Source organism: Wyeomyia smithii, chromosome 3 (genome assembly GCF_029784165.1).
Source record: "Wyeomyia smithii strain HCP4-BCI-WySm-NY-G18 chromosome 3, ASM2978416v1, whole genome shotgun sequence".
NCBI lineage: Eukaryota > Metazoa > Arthropoda > Insecta > Diptera > Culicidae > Wyeomyia > Wyeomyia smithii.
In genome coordinates, this window is record NC_073696.1 from 233,587,602 (window position 1) to 233,608,150 (window position 20,549).

At 42.6% G+C, this 20,549-nt stretch overlaps 3 protein-coding genes across 4 annotated transcripts; 1 reads left to right on the top strand and 2 right to left on the bottom strand.

Moving 5' to 3' along the window:
- Positions 1-878: 878 nt before the first annotated feature.
- On the top strand, positions 879-4,092 carry LOC129733143 (protein BCAP). Of its 2 annotated transcripts, XM_055694754.1 has the most exons (4): positions 879-1,340; positions 1,416-1,711; positions 1,770-3,582; positions 3,642-4,092. In XM_055694754.1, exons 1-4 carry the CDS (start codon positions 970-972, stop codon positions 3,976-3,978), a joined length of 2,817 nt encoding a protein of 938 aa, XP_055550729.1. In that variant the 5' UTR covers positions 879-969; the 3' UTR covers positions 3,979-4,092. The 2 variants fall into 2 exon arrangements, with proteins under 2 accessions (XP_055550729.1, XP_055550728.1); XM_055694753.1 differs by having other exon boundaries at positions 879-1,711.
- On the bottom strand, positions 4,081-5,299 carry LOC129733161 (39S ribosomal protein L44, mitochondrial). Its single transcript, XM_055694781.1, has 2 exons — positions 5,131-5,299; positions 4,081-5,066 (listed from the first exon to the last, which is right to left on the bottom strand). Exons 1-2 carry the CDS (start codon positions 5,189-5,191, stop codon positions 4,147-4,149), a joined length of 981 nt encoding a protein of 326 aa, XP_055550756.1. The 5' UTR covers positions 5,192-5,299; the 3' UTR covers positions 4,081-4,146.
- Positions 5,300-10,791: 5,492 nt separating this feature from the next.
- Positions 10,792-18,816, bottom strand: LOC129733140 (fatty acid synthase). The gene is made up of 5 exons (XM_055694750.1): positions 18,112-18,816; positions 15,843-18,049; positions 15,363-15,783; positions 12,791-15,294; positions 10,792-12,727 (listed from the first exon to the last, which is right to left on the bottom strand). The coding sequence occupies exons 1-5, from the start codon at positions 18,379-18,381 to the stop codon at positions 10,969-10,971; spliced, it is 7,161 nt and encodes a 2,386-aa protein (XP_055550725.1). The 5' UTR covers positions 18,382-18,816; the 3' UTR covers positions 10,792-10,968.
- Positions 18,817-20,549: the final 1,733 nt, after the last annotated feature.

The following is a 20,549-nucleotide window of genomic DNA, read 5'->3' on the forward strand; positions in this document are numbered from 1 at the left end:
GGAGTTATCGCGCGGTGCCTGTTATTCGAGTGGAAATTTGAAATGATCGTTTTTTTTTTGGGCGATGGAGCTAGATTCCAGCCCAACAAACAATTTTGTTGGATAACGGCTTGTTAAGCTATAGTTCAGCCGAAATCCACTGATTAATGGCTTATTAAGCTGTAAATCAACAAAAATGGCTTCCTGGGAGTGTTACGTCTGTTAGTCTGTGATTGAATATTGGAAATATTCCGCAATATATCAATAGTGTTTAACCAAGGGACTCCCGGAAAACCCGTTCCACTTCTGTAAAATTTTACATCTGTCAAGTTCATGACTAGAACAATTAATTCCAAAACAAACGGGCATCCTGTTACCAAATATGTTGGTTACGGTTACACGTTTTCTTTACAAATAGATCTCCCTGGTTGAAAACACCTTTGCGCTTTACTAGGAAAAGCAACCAAGTTTCGTAATATAATAATCACCTTTCAACAAAATAATGCAGCACTTACGCCCTTTCATTGGTTTATGCTAGATTTGTTTGTGTATCAGCTTCGCCGAGTTTTGCCGTCGCGGCAACCGCTTCTCTTGTCAACAGGGATACCAAATGTGCAGATTTGTCTGCAAAACGCAGATTTCTTGAGTCCGTGTGCAGATATTTATTGATTTGCAGATATTTGCAGTTTTCCACGGTTTCTGCAGATTTATGCCAGAAGCTCCTTATATTTGCGCAGATATTCTTAAAATGTGTGCAGATTTACAGACTTTTGCCTTCGCGAGCGAAATTTTTTCGGATCACGGGTAGATTTTTTTTAGATTTCGAGCTCATTTTTCCGGTTTATCGAGCAGTTGCAGACATTTTTCAAAAACATCTGGCATCTCTGCTTGTCAAACGAATAATGATAAACAACGGTTTATGTTTTGCAGTTTATTTTTGAATTGCGTGAAAAATTACTACAAAAAGTGCCTTTTTATGATAAGTTGACCATGTCTGACTCCCCGCGCAGTATATTAGCTCGGCTGGAACAGTTGAAACAATGGCAGGAAGAGCAGCAGCGGGCTCTGCTGCAGAAACAGATTGCCCAGCGAGAACTCCTGAGCCAAGAGCAGCAAAAGATGTACGCTATTTTGGGTCTAAGTGGGAAAAATACATGCCCTGCTGAAAGTGACGAAGAGCGAGAATATGAACCAACGAACATGCAGCGGCAGCTGGCTGAAGATCATACCTGCAGTTCTTTGTCCGAGGATAGTGACGAGGATACTACTTTCAGGCGACCACAAATATTGATTAACGAAGGAAGCAAGCCCAAAGTACCGACGAAACCATTTCTCAAGCGGGGCGAAGGACTGAAAGCTAGGTTTAAAGTTGATCCAAATGTTTTTAAATTAGATAACCTTCCAAAGTACAAATATGCTAATCTTGCAAAATTTAGAGCGCAGAAAAACAAGCAAAAAACGCAACCGGAAATAGGAAAAGTTAAGCTTTCTTCTCCCCGGGATCCCCCTGCTCAGCTACAAACTGTTGAAAAACTGCCACTCGCAGAAACCACTTTAGCACTCGATATTAATCGGGTGCAGGAAAAAAAATTAACACCGCCAGTTTCCAATTCTATCGTTTCTAGAAATGTTTCCAAACAAGAAAACATAGACAACATAGAAAGCGAGGAAAGTTTGCTACCTAGTATAGAATCTCTCAAAGAAAGGCTCAGCGTAGGGGAAGTGGAAGAAGGTATGTGTTCATTGCTTATATGACCATTGGAATAAACTCGTTATTCTTACTTCATTAGTTGCGTCGAATATGACATCAACAGTGCAGCAGAACTTACCATGGAAAGAGCAGCTAAAAGAAGACGCTGCTTTACTTCGACAATTGAAAGAGTTGAAAGACCTGGATTTGTTTGAATTGCTGGAGCAACGACTAGCTTCTGGAAATGGCAGTATTGCTTCCGATGCCAGTACTCTACTGCGTATGCTGATGGAAAACAGCATCGATGTTTCGGACCTAATATGCGGTCTAATGGAGGATTCTACGTTGGTTCCTGCATGCCATGAACCATTGATTGACTCAGTGGAAAACAAAGCCTACCTACAAATACATCCGCTTCCTGATCCGAAACAGCACTCCCTGAAAGAGGATGAATCAAGTGGCAACACCAGCACGAGTAGCAGTTCTAGCGATTCCGATGAGGAGGACAGTAGACAACACGTGCGATTTGCCGAGCAACAAGAAGATGACGTGGAAACCGATATAGAATCACAACTGGAGCAGATTAACTATAGTCGGATGTCCACTCCAAAGGAAGACAAAACTGGCCGAAAATCTGTTGAACGAGCGGAAGATCACACAAAGCAGGAAATTACAGAAGATGCAGAGCAAGCTCGTATTCGGGATGATATTTTTGCCAAGAGTGAAGTATTAAAACAAAGACTAGCCGAGCTCGAAATGGAAATCGAAACGTTTCGCAAAGAGAATGCCCTACTAATGAAACTGAAGCAGGAGCATGAATTGGAAAAAAATAAATTGGAACTCGATCGGGAGGAGATGTTGGAAAAGCTTAATGATGAACGAATTAAAATGGAAGTTTATTTTCACGACGAACGTGTCAAAATTGAGGAACAGCGACAAAATGCTTTAAAAGAAGCGTTGAAACCTACTAAAAAGGAGAAAGAAGAAATTATACAACTAAAGGAACAAGTGGCGGAGCTTCAGAAAGAAGCAAAGGCAAAAGAGACGAAACATGCCTCCTCATTAGCCCGATTCCGTTCGCAAATCAAAAATTTAGAAAAGGAACTGAAAGAAACCCAGCTGGAACTGGAGGTTATGAAAAAGGACAACAAAAAATTGGACACTGAAAATGCTCGGCTCAAACGTCAGAATAACAATCGAATGTTATTGGAAATCAACAAAAATATTGCTAAACTGGCCGCTCCGCAGCCCTTATCGGGGGAAACAGTTATGGCTAACCCACGCAGAAACTCATCGCCGGAGAAACCCAAAAAGCCATTGCTCTCGACGCGAATGAAGCCTATCGAAGTGGTTGATAAGAAAATTAAGGGGAGAGTAGCCAAAGCTAAGGTCATCAGTCATTCACGAAATAGTGTTGAGAGCCGAAAATCTGTGCCTCCAATGGATTCTTCGTGCAGTAGCAGTGATGGAGAATCGGAGGAAAATATCAGCGAGCAGAGTGAACTATCAACAACGACGGACCATGAAGAGGTGGATTCAAAAGTTGCCGATGATTCCAAGTCTTCTTATTTTCGTGGTAAAGCGAAAAGAAATCTCTTTCAAAATAATTCTGCTGTAACGAAAGAAGCGAATTTGAAAGCCGCAGCAGTAACCGAGCCAAACCAAGAAACGGCAGAGCTGTTAAAACAGTTGAAACGAGAAATCGTCAACGATGATGGCAGTCGGGACATTTGGTATCCGAATGGGAACCTGAAGAAAATTTCACCCGACGGTTTGGTCATTCGAATGCTATACTTCAACAAAGACATCAAGGAGACCAACATGAACGAGGGAACGACAAAGTATTATTACCACGAAACAAATACCTGGCACACGACCTACCTGGACGGGCTGGAGATACTTGAGTTTCCAGAGTAAGTAACGCTTGAAGTTTGGATCAGAAATACACATGTTGAACATCTTTTTCCTTCAGTGGTCAAACTGAGCACCGTTTTAAGGACGGCTCAACGGAGGTGCACTTTCCGAACGGATCGATTCGTACTACCAATCCAAACAGTGTCGACATTGCGGAAGAATGGAAATACGCTGACGGTTCAACCGTGATCGTCAAACGAAACGACGACAAAGTGATCACGCTTCCTAACGGCCAGGTGGAAATTCACACCAAAGCACACAAACGACGCATCTATCCGGATGGAACGATTAAGTTTCTCTATCCGGACGGAAGCCAGGAGAGCCGATACTCAAACGGTCGCGTGCGGTTAAAGGACAAAGATGGTAACCTTATTTCCGACACCGGTGGAACTTGAGCTCTTCTAGGAAATTGGGTTCAACTATGCATGTAAGTACTAGCTTCCAGCTGTAAAAATGCAGCCTGCAATAAATGTGTCACATTTGCGCCTAACAGAAACTATTTTAAAAAACCGTTTTTACAACTTCTAATCAGTTTACTGTTGAAAGATTACCATTTATAACTGTTATAGCTTCACAGTTGTATGTTGCCTCAGTTTGCTGGTCACGTCCTGAAACTGCAGATTGAAATCGATTGGCTTCATGTCGACTGTAGTTCCGACCAGCTGCCGCAGACAGTCCCAGGCTGCTTCACGAACCGCAGTGTTCACATCTTCACCAAATCCTGATCCCATGTACTGTTTATTACAATAGATGCCCACATTGTGTGCTGCCAGCAGTGTATTCTTGCCCACTAAACCGATAGACCGCGGTTCCGGTTCGCCCATTTTTTTCTCCTGGCAATATTGGCGTAGTAGCTCCAACGGGTCTTTAACTCTCCAACATTCGTTAACATCTTGCTGGTTAAGTTGGGTACAGATAAAATCCCGTACAAATAGGAACGCACGTTCCTCTCCAGATGACTGGTGAAGGGCTCCGACAACCGCCTTTAGGGTATCTGCAAGGAGCTGATCATTAACTGGAAATTCTGCTGCTAAAATGATGTCTTTTGTTCCCAGATGTTTCGAAACGTGCGCCAAGCTTTCGTCGGAAGTTAAATGTGCGGCTATCGATCGAATTCCCTCTCGTGGTAGCTTCGGTAAAGCCGTCAGCAAAAAAGCGTCAACATAATCTTCGATAAGTTTTGACCCCGCTTCTAACAGCTCACGGTTATCTTTCAGACCTAGTTGTGGTTTTTCAATGCCGACCTCGGCCTGTTTCTGCTCTTCCTGTACAATAAAGGAACGATGAGTGAATGCTTGCTGTAGCAGTTTGTTGTCAAACTTTTCCGATAAGCGTTTGCCGAACGCAAATATTTCCGCATTATAGTTCCAATCGCTGTGTGCCGAACGAGGCTGTTCGGCCTCCGGACCCATTTTTTTCCGACGACATTTTAACTCACGTAACGTTGGTCCAACCCAACGGTGAACTTGTCGGTGTGGGTTGGCTGCAAAAATGAATATATTTTTTTATAAAATTGAAAATATTAGCTTAGTAGTGCTAAGTCTTACCGTAAATGAAAGATCGTGATAAAGTTCGCAGCAAAACCGAAGTGGTGCCCATGAAAGACATGATAACAATAATTATTTTAACTGGTTTTTATAATGTAGCTCGCTGTTGTGAGGAAGTTAGTGTCCCATGCATGTTGTTTTTTTTTTTTGTGCGGAGGAGAACGATGACATTTTTGACAGACTATTTAGCCCATTTAGCCCAAGTATGATGACAATGACAGTTCTACAAGGTATGCTATTCACGTCGATGCATTAGTATTAGTGATCGTTATGAACTTTTTCCAATTTTGTATGAAATTTGAAATGATTTTGCATTTTAAACTAAACTTATGAAACATACTTTCCTGAAAAGTTATTGAAATGATGTTGAAACATGTTTTATTTGTGGGGAATACATCAACATGCTGCGGTTTAGGTAAAATATGCTGTTTTTCATCAATTTGCCGGTAACCTTTTCGCACTTTTCGTTTTTTTTGTACTCTAATAGCGCTTCTAAATAGAATCGCTTATGTTCCGTACAATAACAAAAGTCATGAGCTATGACAATGACTAAGATTTTGCTCCAACTATTGGAAATATAGCATTTTCATATATTTTATTTCGACATATTGTCGCAATTTTTCGCACTAAATCTAAATTAATATCAATTTCTAGTGTGTTTCAACTGGAGATTGACGCTCCAACCAAAAAAATCAGATATAAAACAACATAAAACGAGAAATTTCCAAAAATGTTCTGAATTCCATACAAAATGCGAAATTTTTCATAACGAGATTTGTTTGTGTGCGTGGATAGACAAAAATGTAGCATACCTTGTAGAACTGTCATCATACTTGGCTATTTAGCAGGTCCGGCAGATTATGCTTTGCCATAATCCAGGGAACTGACAACATTGTTTCTTTTCTACCAATCCAAGCGATAAATGGCAGCGCAAGAAGTAAAATCTAAAAAGTTTATACATCAGCTAAGAGTGAATTTTTATAAGAAAAACGGGCTCTCAATAGCTTGAATGACAGTTGTCACATGGGCGATCCCAATTGGAAGATAATATGTTTCTCTGCAAACTGAATATTGCTATTCAGATTTTACGCACCATAATGGCGGTCACTATAATGCGTATTCGCAATATACGAACCTCTCTGCTTACGTCAGACTTGGCATTTCTAAAAAATTGGCAACACAAATGTTGCCAGATATATTTTTCTTTTGATAAAATTCATTAAGACTTCAAACTGACGTAAGCAGAGTTGTCAAAAAGGTGAGTAATTTATTACGAACTTTGCATTATAGCGTCCACCATTATGGTGCGTGAAAAGCTGGTTAACATTTCAACCACATACAAAAGATATACGTGACACTGGTGAAGAAAACTTTTAAAAATTGGGTCCTAAAGTTTTACACGGTTTCCTGATTTTTATATATCAGCTGAAAGAGTGCAATTTTCTGAGCAAAACGTGATTTTTAAAAAAATGTTTATCGTTTTCCTTCGATTTTTAAATAAAGAATAAAAAACTGCTCGAAATGCCTTAAATGACAGTTCTCCCATGGGCGAAATGTCATTTAAGACCTTTCGAGCAGTTTTTTTAATCATCATTTGAAAATCGAAGAAAAACGATAAACATTTTTGAAAAATCACGTTTTGGTCAGAAAACGTGGCTTTTTCAAATGATATATAAAAACTGGTATAGCTTTAGGACCCAATTCTGATTAAAAATGAGCTACTCGATGGGGACTCGTTTGGTTTGAATCAAGCAATTGAAACCCTATCCAGCTTTTTACGCGCCATAATGGCGGACGCTATAATGAAAAGTTCGTAATAAATTACCCACCTTTTTGACAACTCTGCTTACGTCAGTTTGAGGTCTTCGTATATTTTATCAAAAGAAAAATACATCTGGTAACATTTGTGTTGCCAATTTTTCAGAAATCCCTAAACGACGTAAGCAGAGAGGTTCGCATATTACGAACATGCATTATAGCGACCGCCATTATGGTGCGTAAAAAGCTGGATACCGAGTAACAGTGAATGACAGTGAACTCATGTCCTGGGCTCAAATTGATTTATGCCCGCTGCCCGCTGTGTCAGGTGTATGAAAAGCGGCGCTGATATGCTATCTCGTGTACAAATACGTTGAGATGTAAGCCCTGAAATCATGGCGCGATGTCGTAAGGTTGGTTTGAGTAGTTTAGGGAATATTCATATATAACGTTGAATATATGAAATTGGGTGAAACCACATCATGGCGCGATGTCGTAAGGTTGGTTTGAGTAGTTTGGGGAATATTCATATATAACGTTGAATATATGAAATTGGGTGAAACCACACTTATGCTTTCCATTGAGACCAAACACCTTGGAGTGGTTTTGGATCAGAAACTCAGCTGGAATGCACATATTGAATATGTCATCGGTAAAGCTACGAGTGCCCTCTGGGCATGTAGCAAAGCTATTGGCAGAACATGGGGTCTAAGGCCAAGTATGATTTATTGGTTGTACCAGGCAATAATAAGACCAAGAATAACGTATGCCTCGCTAGTGTGGTGGCCTAAAACAAAAGAAAGATCAACGCAGAACAAGCTTGGCAGGTTGCAAAAGCTAATTTGTAATGCAATTACAGGAGTAATGAAAAGTGCTCCGTCAAAAGCCTTAGATGCAATTCTGCATCTATTACCACTCCACCAGGTAGTACAACTAGAGGCGACTAGAGGGAAAAAAGTGCATTGAGACTAACACGCCTTAAAAAAGTACCTGATGGAGATCAGACAGGCCAGCTGGCAACCCTCAAACATTTCCAGCTGAGCAAACATATACCAGGTATCGAAGACTGGATGAATACAGAAGCAAACTTTGAAATACCTTTTAAAATCATTGAGACCGAACGGGAAGTTTAGAAACAAGGTGGCTCGAATATCCGACAAGGCTCTGTCGTCTTTTACACAGATGGCTCAAAAATGAATGATTCAACCGGAGCAAGTATAAATGGTCCTGGGATAAGTATCTCGATACCAATGGGCCGTTGGCCTACAGTGTTCCAGGCCGAAATATTTGCAATTTATGAGTGTGCACAAGTCTGTTTGGCTAGGAAATACAGGCATGCTAACATATGCATTTTTTTTCTGATAGCCAAGCAGCACTTAAAGCACTAATAGCCTTCACATGTACCTCTAAGCTAGTATGGGAGTGCATCCTTTCACTGAAACAAGTGGCAGAAAGGAACCAAGTATGGTTATACTGGGTTCCTGGTCACTGCGGAGTGGAAGGCAATGAAAAAGCCGATACGTTAGCTAGACAGGGGTCATGTACCGATTTCATTGGCCCAGAACCGTACTGTGGGGTGTCATCAAGCGCCTTGAAAGCAGAATTGAAAACCTTGGAACATAGGACTATACAAGAGAACTGGATAAGCTCAGTAGGGCTACGCCAGTCTAAACGCTTTATAAAACCAACCGTGAAGAAAAGCCAGCAATTGCTTAGTTTAAATGAAAAGGGACTAAGGACAATTTCTGGACTGTTTACAATACACTGTCCAAGTAAGCATCACCTGAAATAAATTGGTCAGTCAGATGACGAAATTTGTCGTCTCTGCGGGTTCGAATGTGAAACCGCAGAACATTTGCTCTGCCACTGCAGTGCACTAATACAGCGCAGAATAAGAGCCTTTGGAAAAGGAACTTTGGAGCCTTTTGAGGTCTGGTCTGCGAATCCTAATGAGGTAATACATTTCATACGAAATTCAGTGCCTAATTGGGAGAAAGGGTGCGATATGACAACGACGATCACTTCCATCAATGGTGATATGTCTGCCACGAGTACCTAAAAAGAAGAGGTATACCACAAAAGATCAAAATAATGGTCGCAGTGGTCCAAATCTTACAAAAAAAAATCATGTATTGATATATTTTTAGGACTTAGTTGGACATCTCCAGAGAATCGATAGCGATCGTTTTCGTTTCATAAAGAAACTTAAAGAGTAGTTGGTCGGGGAGTTGTAGAAAATTCATTCCGTTCATTATTTGTCGAGCATTTTGAAAGGCGATGGGACCAAATAACATTAGGAAATGTGGGATAGGGTACCAAGGATAATCGCCAGTGTTACGTATGTCTTATGTACACTACCCATCATAAGTTTGGAATCGCTGTACTAAGTATTGCAACACCCAGTTTGAATATTGCAACACCTCCCGAAAAGTTTAGCATCACCTGGAATAGGCGGATATCTCGTGTTTTTGACAACCTAGAAAGTTGCGGTTTTCAGCAAACTTGTTCAGAAGGTCAAAGGCTACTGTATGGTAGCCAATTCAGTGCGAAATTTTACCGCTATGTGGCACTAGTGGGCACACAATGTGTCGTATTTTGGACTTAACTAATCTTACGATTCCGACCTGCTAGAAAGATGCGGTGTTCAGCAAACTTGTTCAGGACGCTTAAGGCTTCTACATAGTAGACAATTTAATACTGAATTACCCCGCTATGCGGCGCTAGGGTGCATGCAGTTTTTCGTATTTAGACTTCAACTTATCGCGTGATCATTACTACCCACAAAGTTGCGGAGTTCGGCTTGTGCCACCAGTTCTGGTCCAGCATGTCGAAATACGCCGCATGTGTGTTCCAAACTATTCCATCGATTCTATTTTCATTACAATTCGGTGTAATACGAAATGCCCTCTGTGGTGTTCAAATCCTTCATCATCGGATTAGAGGCATGTCTACTGCAACTGTTTGCAGCCGAGGTAATCAATTCAGTCGCGGTATCGTCAATTTTCCCAACTGTAAACGGGTTGTGAATGTTGGTGATCAAACTGTCAACATACCAACACAGTCGCATGCTACATTTTGTAACCTCCTCAAATGAAAGCATTTCTTTATAATAAACACACACAAGCTTACGTATTGTGCGAAGTGATCAGACTGTCAACACTCAAATTGGGTAAACTTCGTCATGTGTAAACAATCTCAGTGCTTATAGAATCGCGTAAATAAAAAGTGTTACTGTCTTATTGAATATTGCAACTATCTAAACAGAGTATGCACACTAGCAGCACATTGAAGAAAAAATTCGAACTTATCTGTTAGCCAACCAGAAACTCTTGATCTTTTGAGTAACTTTGCTGAAAATCGCAACTCTCTAAATGCTGGGATTATTGATCTAAAATGAATTCGAAACGCTCAAAACTAAATGCACACTAGAGCTGCGTTGCAGCTGAATTCCGCACTATACTGTTCGGCAATTACAAGCCCTTGACCTCCTGAGTAACTTTGCTGAAAATCGCAACTCTCTAAATGACGGGATTATTGAGCTAAATAACGTTCAAAACACTCGAAACTACATGCACACTAGAGCGGCGTGGCGGCTGGATTTCGCACTATACTGGGTGCCAGTTACAAGCCCTTGACCTCCTGAGCAACTTTGCTGAAGACCACAACTATCTAGGTTTCCAGAATCAAAAGATAGAGTTACATAAATCTTCCCCCTTTTAAGTGATGCTAACCTTTTTGGGGTGTTGCAATACTCAGTAAAGCGATTCCAAACTTATGACGGGTTGGTAGTGGGTCATTAACATTAAAAAGTGGGAGGATCGAACGGAGTAGGTAGAGGACGGGGAACCTTTGGCGCTTGAACAAAAAACGACAGTTGTCCACAAGCTGATTACAAACACACTCTGAAATTAACTAACTTTTATTTTCACAAATAAATGAATTCTCGCTCGGTAATGTTTTGAGGTGCCTGGAACGTTGAGATTAATGAGCGCAAACATTTTAGGAAAACTGTTCTTTTACGATTTTTCGAGTGGTCATTCAGATTTAAATTCTCAAGAAAGTTTAACATCATGCAGTGCATTATTCCGCGATCACACTGCTTTGCAGGTACTTCTGGAAGGAGCGATCCGATTCCAGCACCGGATCTGATTCGGTGATGATTTGCGTCAGCTTAGGATTCTCCAGCATAGTGATGTGGTTACCCTCGAGGAACTTTAGACTGACATTAGCTTTTGTGTACTCGGATAGGCCGTAATCTTCCTCGATGTCCACGACGGACACTTCAGTGGGGCGAACCAGTGTGATTGGCGATTCGAGTGGCTGAATTTTGCTGATGTCGGTCAACAAAGTAATTTTGATACGATTGAACAATGCCTTCGTCATCATTCGGAGGTAGTTCTCCGAGTAAACGTTCTGATCCTTAGCCAATTCAAGCAATTTATCAATTCGAGACTCGAAGGATGTGCACTCGGTGATAATGGGTAGTACATCGGTGGTTTCTTCGGGGAAAATAGTGTTTAAGATGCCGGCGATCAGTACGATTTGAATGGACTCCTCGGTCCAGTTCTCGGACATCTGGTCTATAGCAAGTTTATGCAGGAATTTGGGCGCACCGTCGATCAGCAATATCTGACCCCGCTTACCAGTTTCCTCGAGAAGACGAGCTAACTCGAGCGTGATGAAGGCTCCAAAAGAGTAACCAACCAAAAAGAAATGTTCGGTTCCTTTGAACACATCCTCAATTACATCAGGTGCTAGGAATTGGCAAATATCCGCGACACTGGTCATGTTGATGGTATTGGTCAGCTGAGTAATGAACGTTGGCAAGGTCAATTGACCGGCGATGCTATGCCAAGCATTACCAGCGACGCCCTCAATACCAGGGGTTAGCAAGACGCATGCGTTGTACTTCTTGGAATCATTCTCCGACTGCAACCGGAGTATTGTTTGTTCACTGTTAAATTCATCGCCTAGATTACGCAACAGCATAGCAACTCCGGTTGGAGTTTTTTCGTTGGCCAGCTTCAGCTTGACGTTCTCGTCGGCATGAGCCTTAGCCTCCGTCAGCTCCTGTAGCTTCATGAACGTCAACGATCGGAGATCCTGTGGCGTTAGGAAGAGTTCGTACTCACGTTCCAAAGTTTGCTTAATTTCCACCGCCATCAATGAGTCCATACCTAACTCCGAGAGCGTTGTATCCATCGAAACCGATTTGATGTCTCGAATGCTCATGATGTTCATAACAGATTCAATAATATTGTCTTTACCACTGCTTCGGACTCGTTTTTCTGCCACCACCATACTAGCAACGATTGGATCCGGAGTAGTCAGTAAGGGATCTAATTCTTGAAGGCAAGAAGATATACGTTGCTGTAAAGTTCCACCAATTTCCATATCTAACTTATCCTCTTGCATATCAGCCACCAGGCCAACCTCACCAACTGCACCCCACTGGATGGCCTTAGCCGGGAGACCACACGCGTAACGATGCTCAATGATGCGTTCCATCACCGAGTTTGCCATACCATAATTACTCTGGCCAGCATTACCTCGACCACAGGACACACTTGAGAAGACAATAAAATATTCCAAACGAGGACACAGCTTACGGCTCAGTTCGTCCAGGTATTTGGTGGCAATTGCTTTTGGTCCCATACATTCGGCAAACTTGTCTACGGTTTGATTCTCGAAGATACCATCCCTCAGCAGCACTGCCAGATTGTAAATTCCACCCACTGGTCCTAGCTTATTGGCAGCCATCAGTAAAGCTTCACAACCCTTTCTAGTTGCAATGTTTTCGGTGTTGATTATTATTTGCACTCCGTATGTTTCCCAGATTCTGTGAAAAAAAAACAAGCTTGTTCATTGAATTTTTCTTTCTCGCAAGCCATCAAAAACTCACTTGATTCTGTATGCCTGATATGCTTTCGAAATACCACGGCTTGAGCTCATAACCAGTTTGCGACATCCACGCAGCACTAACCAGTCAGCCAGCTCCAAACCGAATCCTCCCAGACCACCGGAAATCACGTACGAATAATCCGGATTGCAGTACATTCGGGGCAGATAAGCAATCGGCACCGATTCTTCGCTGTTCGGATTTTCGCGAACCTTAAGTAGAATTTTGCCAACGTGCTTTCCACTAGCAAGATAACGGAACGCTTGTTCGATGTCGCTCGCCAGGAAGATGTTGCTCTTGATTGGAACAATAATTCCAGCCTTGATGTCCTTCTCGATCATGTTTTTCAAAACAAGCTTCTCTTCTAGCGAGGAGTCAAACAGGAAATCCACCAGTACAGCAGTGAACGAAAGGGCCCGCAAAAATCGATTCAATCCTAGTTTAGTGTCATTAGCCATATCGTACTTGCCGATTTCCAAGAACTTTCCATACTTGCCAAGACAGCGCAATGAAGCGTGTAACTTATCATCGGCCAGCGAGTTCAACACATAATCAACTCCCCTGCCTTCGGTGCGGTACATCACCATCTTCTCAAAAGAAGTATCGCGCGAATTTCCAATATTCTCGGGATTCAGTTTTGGGAACGTCTGAAGTAGGAAATCACGCTTGGCTTGGCTACTCACGGTTGTGTAAACTTCTAACCCATAAGCTATGCAAACATTAATGGCCGCCAGACCAACACCTCCACTTCCAGCATGGATCAAAATTGATTGACCCTTCTTGATGTGTGCATTAATGAATAGAGAACAGTAGACTGTCGTGTAGACTACAGGTATAGTAGCTGCCTCCTCCAGAGACCATCTGTCGGGAATAGTCCAGTGAAGCGTTGGTTCACATTCCACGTGCGTTGCCATAGCCCCAGTTTTTACCATACCCATAATACGACGGCCACTCTCTCCCACACCCGAATATTCAAACCCAAGATCACATTGCTGCAGAATGCGGGTTAAATTGGCGAAGTCAGCCGATAGCTTACCGGATGCAAACATCACATCGCGGAAGTTCAAAGAGCTATAGCTAACACGAACCAGCTCACCTTTAGGTCTGCGTTGGTTGAAAGGCCCGCTCAACCATGTTAGGGAGGATAAATCTCCCCTGGTTAGGGCATTCGCATAACAGTGATCGCGCCGTGGTTTAGTTACGGCAGGTTGAAGCAGTTGTAAATGGCGGTACGTTCCCCAACGCCCATTGCGATAGACATTGATAGCGAGACCAAGCTTGAGATGTGCCTTATAGATTGGGTTATCCAGCTCAAACGGCGGTGCCTTTGGATCATCAACGAATACACAACTGACCATTCCACCGTCTGGTTCTTTGCGGATACAATTTACCAAACCAATGATTCCGGACACGCTGTCTCCCTGGGATACTACAATCACTGAACTTTGTTTTATCGCATCCCGCAACTTCGATATCCACTGGTACTGATCATCGTTAGCTGGAAGATGAATGATTGTTGGGCTTCCCAGGTATTTGCGTTTGATGCGCTGTAGCATCACGTACGTTTCGTTTTCAACAGGTATTAACGCAATCAGTTGATACCCAGCAGGTGGATCAATACTTTCCAGTGCCAGATTAGGAGCTTCCCGCGAAAGAATGAATCCGTTGTCATGCAAACAGCTTGCCGCTTCCTCGATCAGCTCAGGACGGCTGAGGCAATTGACAGAAATGAGGAAAAGGCAGTTGGACTGCGTAGATAGCTTACCATCCTCAACGTGAACCGCGCTAAGGGTAATTTGCTGTTGCGAGAGGAACATGAGATCGGCTGTGACGAGTGGAAGGTCACCCAAAGCTTCAGCAAATAGGGGAGTAATCGGGGTGTCATTATGGAAATCTACTTCCACCGCTTTGACCTTTGGCGAAAAGATATTCTCCAGGGCCAACTGAACGCAAACTCGGACAGCATCAGATTTGGACATCTTCGGAGCGGGAAGATGAGGAATGAACTGATAGGATTCCAGCACGGGATAACCAGGAGGCTTCCTGCGTCCAACGGTGCTCGCCTGCAGACCGATAATTTCAATTCCACCACAACGGATCGTGTTCAGCACGTCGGAGTACTTGAAGTCGAACACTTGCTGTCCTTCGTCCATTGTGTTTGCAATGGCCAGATGCATCTTCGGGTCGATCCTTAATCGCTCTATTCCCGTCGGAATCATCAGTGAGCGGGTGTCCTTACCTACGATCAAACACTGAAGCAAGCAATCGAGGAACGATACCCAGTTCAGCTCCCAGTTGACTTTTCCGCAACGGGCATCGGCTCGAGCCTCCTTGATCGATCGGAATGCTCCATTGTAGTGATAACCTCGCAGTCGCAGTTCTTTGTAGAAATCACGCTCATACAGCATCGGGTAGTCACTTTCTGGAGGATCCGGAATTTCCGACAGCTGGATGTTCTCGACATGTTTTATGTAACCAGTTACAACGGCTGCCGATCCTTCACTGATCTAGAGGAAGACAAAACAAACAGAAAATCAATTTATTTTGAAACGTCGGTAAATGAACGATTGCGTACTTCGAAACGGCCGGTACCCGGCTGCAACATTATGTGAAACTCGATCTCCTGATCTTTGGCGATCGAAGTCGCTCGGAGGAATTTCACGTCTTCATACTCAACCTCCAAGTCGAAGTACATTGGGCCTTTGACCATGGCGAGGGTTTCCCAGGCCAGATGGAGATATGCGGTCGCCGGAAATAGAACACGTCCGTCGATTACATGCCCAGCAATGTAACTGTAGTCTTGATCACTAAGCTTGATCTTAACGCGTCGTTCGCCACTCTTGGAAGATTTCTGCATCTCAAACTTCGTGACGAACCAATCCTCACTGTGATCCCATCTGACCAGATGCGAGAGCATTGGTGTGCCTCGTGAAACCGGGAACTGAACCTGAGGATACAGTCGTGAAACCGGAATGTCCAACCCGTTAACGTACAATCTGAAACAAGAGCATTTTTGCATAGGCTTCAATCACACTTTTCTGACTCGATGACTTACTTTCCGAGGGCGTTGAATAGATATTGAACGTTGTCCTTGTTACCACGCTTAGTTAGACCTATGTGGACCGCGTTTGGCATTGATTTTTTCAGGATGGCCTGCAACAAACCGTGGGGTGCAATTTCGATGGTCATTGCGTTGTTAGGAAGCAGCGCTGAAGTTTCCTCGAAGAGAACCGAGCTTAGCAGATTATTCGTATGATAGTGAGCCGACGAATATTGACTCTCTGTTTGATCCCAGCGAATTTTCGGAACAGAGGAGCTCAACCATTTCGCTGAGCGTTTCTTTGGTTCCGGAATTACTTCGTTCAGCCGCGCCAGTAGACGTGGTCCCATTTCGGCGATGTATTTACTGTGGTATGGAATATTGGAGCATGGAACTTCTTTGGCAAAAATGCCTTTTCCGGTCAGCTCTTTGACGAAGGCTTCTACGTTCTCTTTGGGTCCAGAAATGGTGCATGAATCGGGACCGTTATGGCACGCGACCTCAATGCCGGACGGTAGCATTGTGCGGATTTTACGGTAGCCCAATCCAACGGCAGCCATAGAACCGAATACGGTTTTTGTCTCCAAACTAGCCATACCGCGAGAGTACGCTGACAAAATCATCTGTTCAGCTGTGAAGCAACCGTCAGCGTAAGCGCAACCTAATTCACCTACCGAGTGTCCAATTACGTAATCTGGTTCGATGTCTAGCGATCGGAGTACGTCTACGATGCCAATCTGAACCGCAGCAATACCGACGAATGAGTGCAGGATATTCTCGTACTTACAATCTTTGGAGGTTAGAATTTCCATCAAATTAAGACCTCTCTTCTCCAGCACCCGATGGCTTTGTTCTATCGAATTACGGAATATCGGAATTTCGATCAAAGAACTGCCCATCTCCGTCCATTGTGAACCCATGCCGCTGAACACCCAAACCAGTGGTCGCTTAAGACCTGTATAGTGCTGACAATCGCGTCCCAAACACAGCGCATTCTCCGTACCATTTTTAGCGTAAACTCCATAACCACGGAACACATTGCCGGGAATCGATTCGCTTTGGACGTTGTGCACCAAAGCCACGTATTCTGCATCTAGATGTCGGTTGCTCATATCGGTCAAAACCACGTCGATGGCCTCTTCTGTTCTACCCGACCAGGTGATAAGTCTTGGTAAATTATCCTCTGGAAGTCCATGGTTGGTTTTATCTTTAGCATTGCTGCGCAACAAAGCATGAGCATTAGCGCCACCAAAACCGAACGAGTTGATAGCGATTAACGGTCCATCCAGGGGTGTGTTCTCCGACACCACTTGCAATCGACCTTCCACTAGCGAAGGAATATCGCGCCGGATTTCGGTAAAATTAATGTTCGGTGGAATCACTTTGTTCTCAAATGCCAACACACTTTTAGTGACAGAGCAAATGCCCGACGTAGATTCCGAATGTCCGATATTGGACTTGACGGAGCCTACCGGTAGTGGTTTCTTGCGGCCAGTGCAGAAAATTTTGTCCAATCCAGCACATTCTTCAGGATCACCGACTACCGTACCCGTGCTGTGTGCTTCCACATAGTTCACCGTCGAAGGATCAATTTTGATCTCCTGGTAGAACTCGGTAAGCAGCCTGCGCTGCATTAATCCTGATGGATAAGTGATTCCTTCCTCCTTGAAACCGTCACAGTTGGTTTTCGAATAGACAACGTTAGCGTAAACTCGTCTAGCGTCCTTCGCTTTCTGAAGGTACAACACGGCGATAGCTTCGGAACGGGTGTAACCTGAAGCGTCCTTGTCAAACGGTCGACAATAGCCATCTGAAGCCAGCACACCTAGACGAGCGAACTGTAGTGTTACATAGGGATGCAGCAGTAGATTGGAACCGCCAACGATTGCAGCATCACACTCTCCATTACGAATAGAGTTGAATGCACAGTCCAACGCGTACATAGAACTACTGCAAGCCGTATCCAGAAGAAAAGATGGGCCGTTCAATCCCATAGTATAGGAAATGCGATTCGCCATCATAGCACGTGAGCAACCGGTAATACCGAAACCTCCGGAGGAAATTTTCTCATAGAACCAAGTCTTCTCCGATTCAGCAAAACACGCTCCTACGAACACACCAGTTCGTGAGCCTCGAAGCGTTTTTGGATTCACACCAGCATCGATGACGGCTTCGTAAGCGTGCTCCACCAGAATACGACATTGGGGGTCCATTGTGTGTGCCTAGTTACCAACAATAAAATATCTGGATTCACTAGTTAATTAACGGTTATTGAAACTCCTACCTGTTTGAAATGTACTCCGAAGAAGGTAGCGTCAAACTTTTCCAAATTGTTGATCTTTCCCATACGACGAGGGATTTCAACGTTGCTGTGACGCCAGCGAGTTTCCTGGTCATCAACCATGTCGATTTTGTTGTATAGATGGTACCCAAACTCCTTTACACTATCCGAGTTCGGAAACCGTCCAGCGAGACCGGAAATTACAATTTCATCACCGGGCAGTGGTGGCTTTGCCCGATGTTCGATAGCCGGATTCGAGATCACCTCACTCATTGTTATTGCTTTGCTTACTTTTCCTTTCACCAACTAAAACACTAATCACGTTCTAATCACCGCCCAAACCGATAAACCTTATCCACACTTTACACCAATTTAACCTTCACTAATTCGAGTAATCGTAACTAAAATAGTTCCAACTTGTTGTATAGTCTATCGCACTCTACGCCAGCGGTCAGTAGTCAGCACCAGGGTCCTGTGGCCAGTGTTCTGCGATCGATTTATCACTCAACGATGTTTCTCTAGGTAGCCAGAGACATTGACACTGAACTCGATCCACGGCCTGTTGGCCAGCTACTGCACTGTACTCTCACGGACACCGAGTACTGGTAGAAAACGAATGCGGTTTTGATTTACACCTTCAATGCAGAAATTTGCAAACAAAGAAAACCCGGAGAAAGGACCCGTCAGCGGAACTCTACGCGGCGCAGCGACTAGTAAGCTAGTGAACGCCTCACGGGAAGCAGAGGGCATTTTATAGGATTGACCCTTCGCACGAAGGGGTTCCAGTGTGAAGCGACTTTCGATTAGTGATTCCGCGCATCTGATTAATACTTTACTTTCATTAAGCTTTGAACCATCGTTATGGCGTGTGTCCACGGTCAATCGTGCTCGATCGTTGCGCCGGATACTAAACGCACCGCACCCGAAGTGAAATCTACATAACAAGATTCTTTTGGCATTTCTGTCACTAAAAGTTATTCACATTTTACCAGAGTTGGGATTTATTACTATGACGATTTTCTTTTTTCTATATTCTCAAGTAACGCACCTTTATCGCCGTGCGTACGATACGGTCGTTGTCATAAGCGAGTGACGGAACACGTTTAACCTTTCCGTGAACTCTTTTCGCCGGTCTAAACGACGTATGCAGTGGTTTCGTTGTAAATTCATGCATTTTTTGGCTGATGTTGATTACATGTTAGATAATGAAATTGAAAATAGCTCTGAAACAATGTTTTCATTTCAGATGTATTTGAGAGTTTTCTAGCGAGGACTTCATGAACGGTTCTTGAAAATGATTTATTATTTAATGAAGCGATTATTATTATTAACCAAAGAGAAAACATTTAGTCCAAAATGTTCACAAATACCAAACAAACTAAATACAATTTAGATCCCAAATTACGAAATGTTTAAAACCAGTATTGGGCACTGCTGGTAACAATTTTACCGCCGCCAATTACCAATCCGTTGGCTGAAAGAAAAAATTATCTACTGTGAATTGTCAGAAGTTATTGTCCACGATAACTATAGGTTGGGAAAACCACGTGGACGAAAATTTATCTGTTTCTAATACAAACTTAAATTTCCAATGCGCAAACTTAAAGGGACAAAATTCATCGAATTTTCCAAGTTAAAAAGTGAACATTTTACGGCATCCGAACGAAGCACGATACATACATTTTTTGCAAATTAGTTAATAGTAGAACTATTTCAGACAATTTTAGTATAACCACTAAAGCTTCATTGTTAGCCTCACTATCGTGTAGTGCAGTGAATTAAGGGTGGCCGATGAAGGGATTATGGGACAAGGCGAAAATAGAAAATAGTTTTAAGTTAAGCTCATAATCGTCGAAAACAATAACCTATAATAATTCCACATTAAGCTCAAAATCGTTGAAAACGCTTCTAATGGCGTGGAATTCTAATACCACAAATGATCAAAATAATGCTCGCAGTGGTCTAAATTTTCCAAAAAAATAGAATTTCAGGCCAAAAAGGCCTAAATAGAATTTCATTCCAAATTAAGCGCAGAAACGCTGAAAAACACGACTAAAGGTTAGAGAAGACCACAAATGGTGACATTTCAACACTATTATATATATATATATATATATATATATATATATATATATATATATATATATATATATATATATATATATATATATATATATATATATATATATATTTATATATATATTTGTACGCTTTTTTCTATATTATTTAATGTTATTAGCTTTCGCAGTTAAGTTATTGTAATTGTAGGAAAATTATTAAACCTACTTGTCAAGAGAAAAAAAAGGAATAAAACGAAACTTAAAATAAACTTAAAACTATCTTACTGACTATAGAGTGAGCTAATCGTTGCAATTGAGGATTGCAACGATTTTTGTCGGAATTTGTTGATAATTTGGCTTGACATATTTTCTAATGTTTCT

Coding starts and splice junctions, on each gene's coding strand:
- LOC129733143 (XM_055694753.1), top strand. CDS start 970: ATGTCTGACTCCCCGCGCAGTATATTAGCTCGGCTGGAACAGTTGAAA. Junction 1,712..1,769: donor CGTAGGGGAAGTGGAAGAAG/GTATGTGTTCAT, acceptor TTACTTCATTAG/TTGCGTCGAATATGACATCA. Junction 3,583..3,641: donor GAGATACTTGAGTTTCCAGA/GTAAGTAACGCT, acceptor TTTTTCCTTCAG/TGGTCAAACTGAGCACCGTT.
- LOC129733161 (XM_055694781.1), bottom strand. CDS start 5,191: ATGTCTTTCATGGGCACCACTTCGGTTTTGCTGCGAACTTTATCACGA. Junction 5,067..5,130: donor ATCACGATCTTTCATTTACG/GTAAGACTTAGC, acceptor TCATTTTTGCAG/CCAACCCACACCGACAAGTT.
- LOC129733140 (XM_055694750.1), bottom strand. CDS start 18,381: ATGAGTGAGGTGATCTCGAATCCGGCTATCGAACATCGGGCAAAGCCA. Junction 15,784..15,842: donor CTATTCAACGCCCTCGGAAA/GTAAGTCATCGA, acceptor CTCTTGTTTCAG/ATTGTACGTTAACGGGTTGG. Junction 12,728..12,790: donor TATCAGGCATACAGAATCAA/GTGAGTTTTTGA, acceptor TTTTTTTCACAG/AATCTGGGAAACATACGGAG.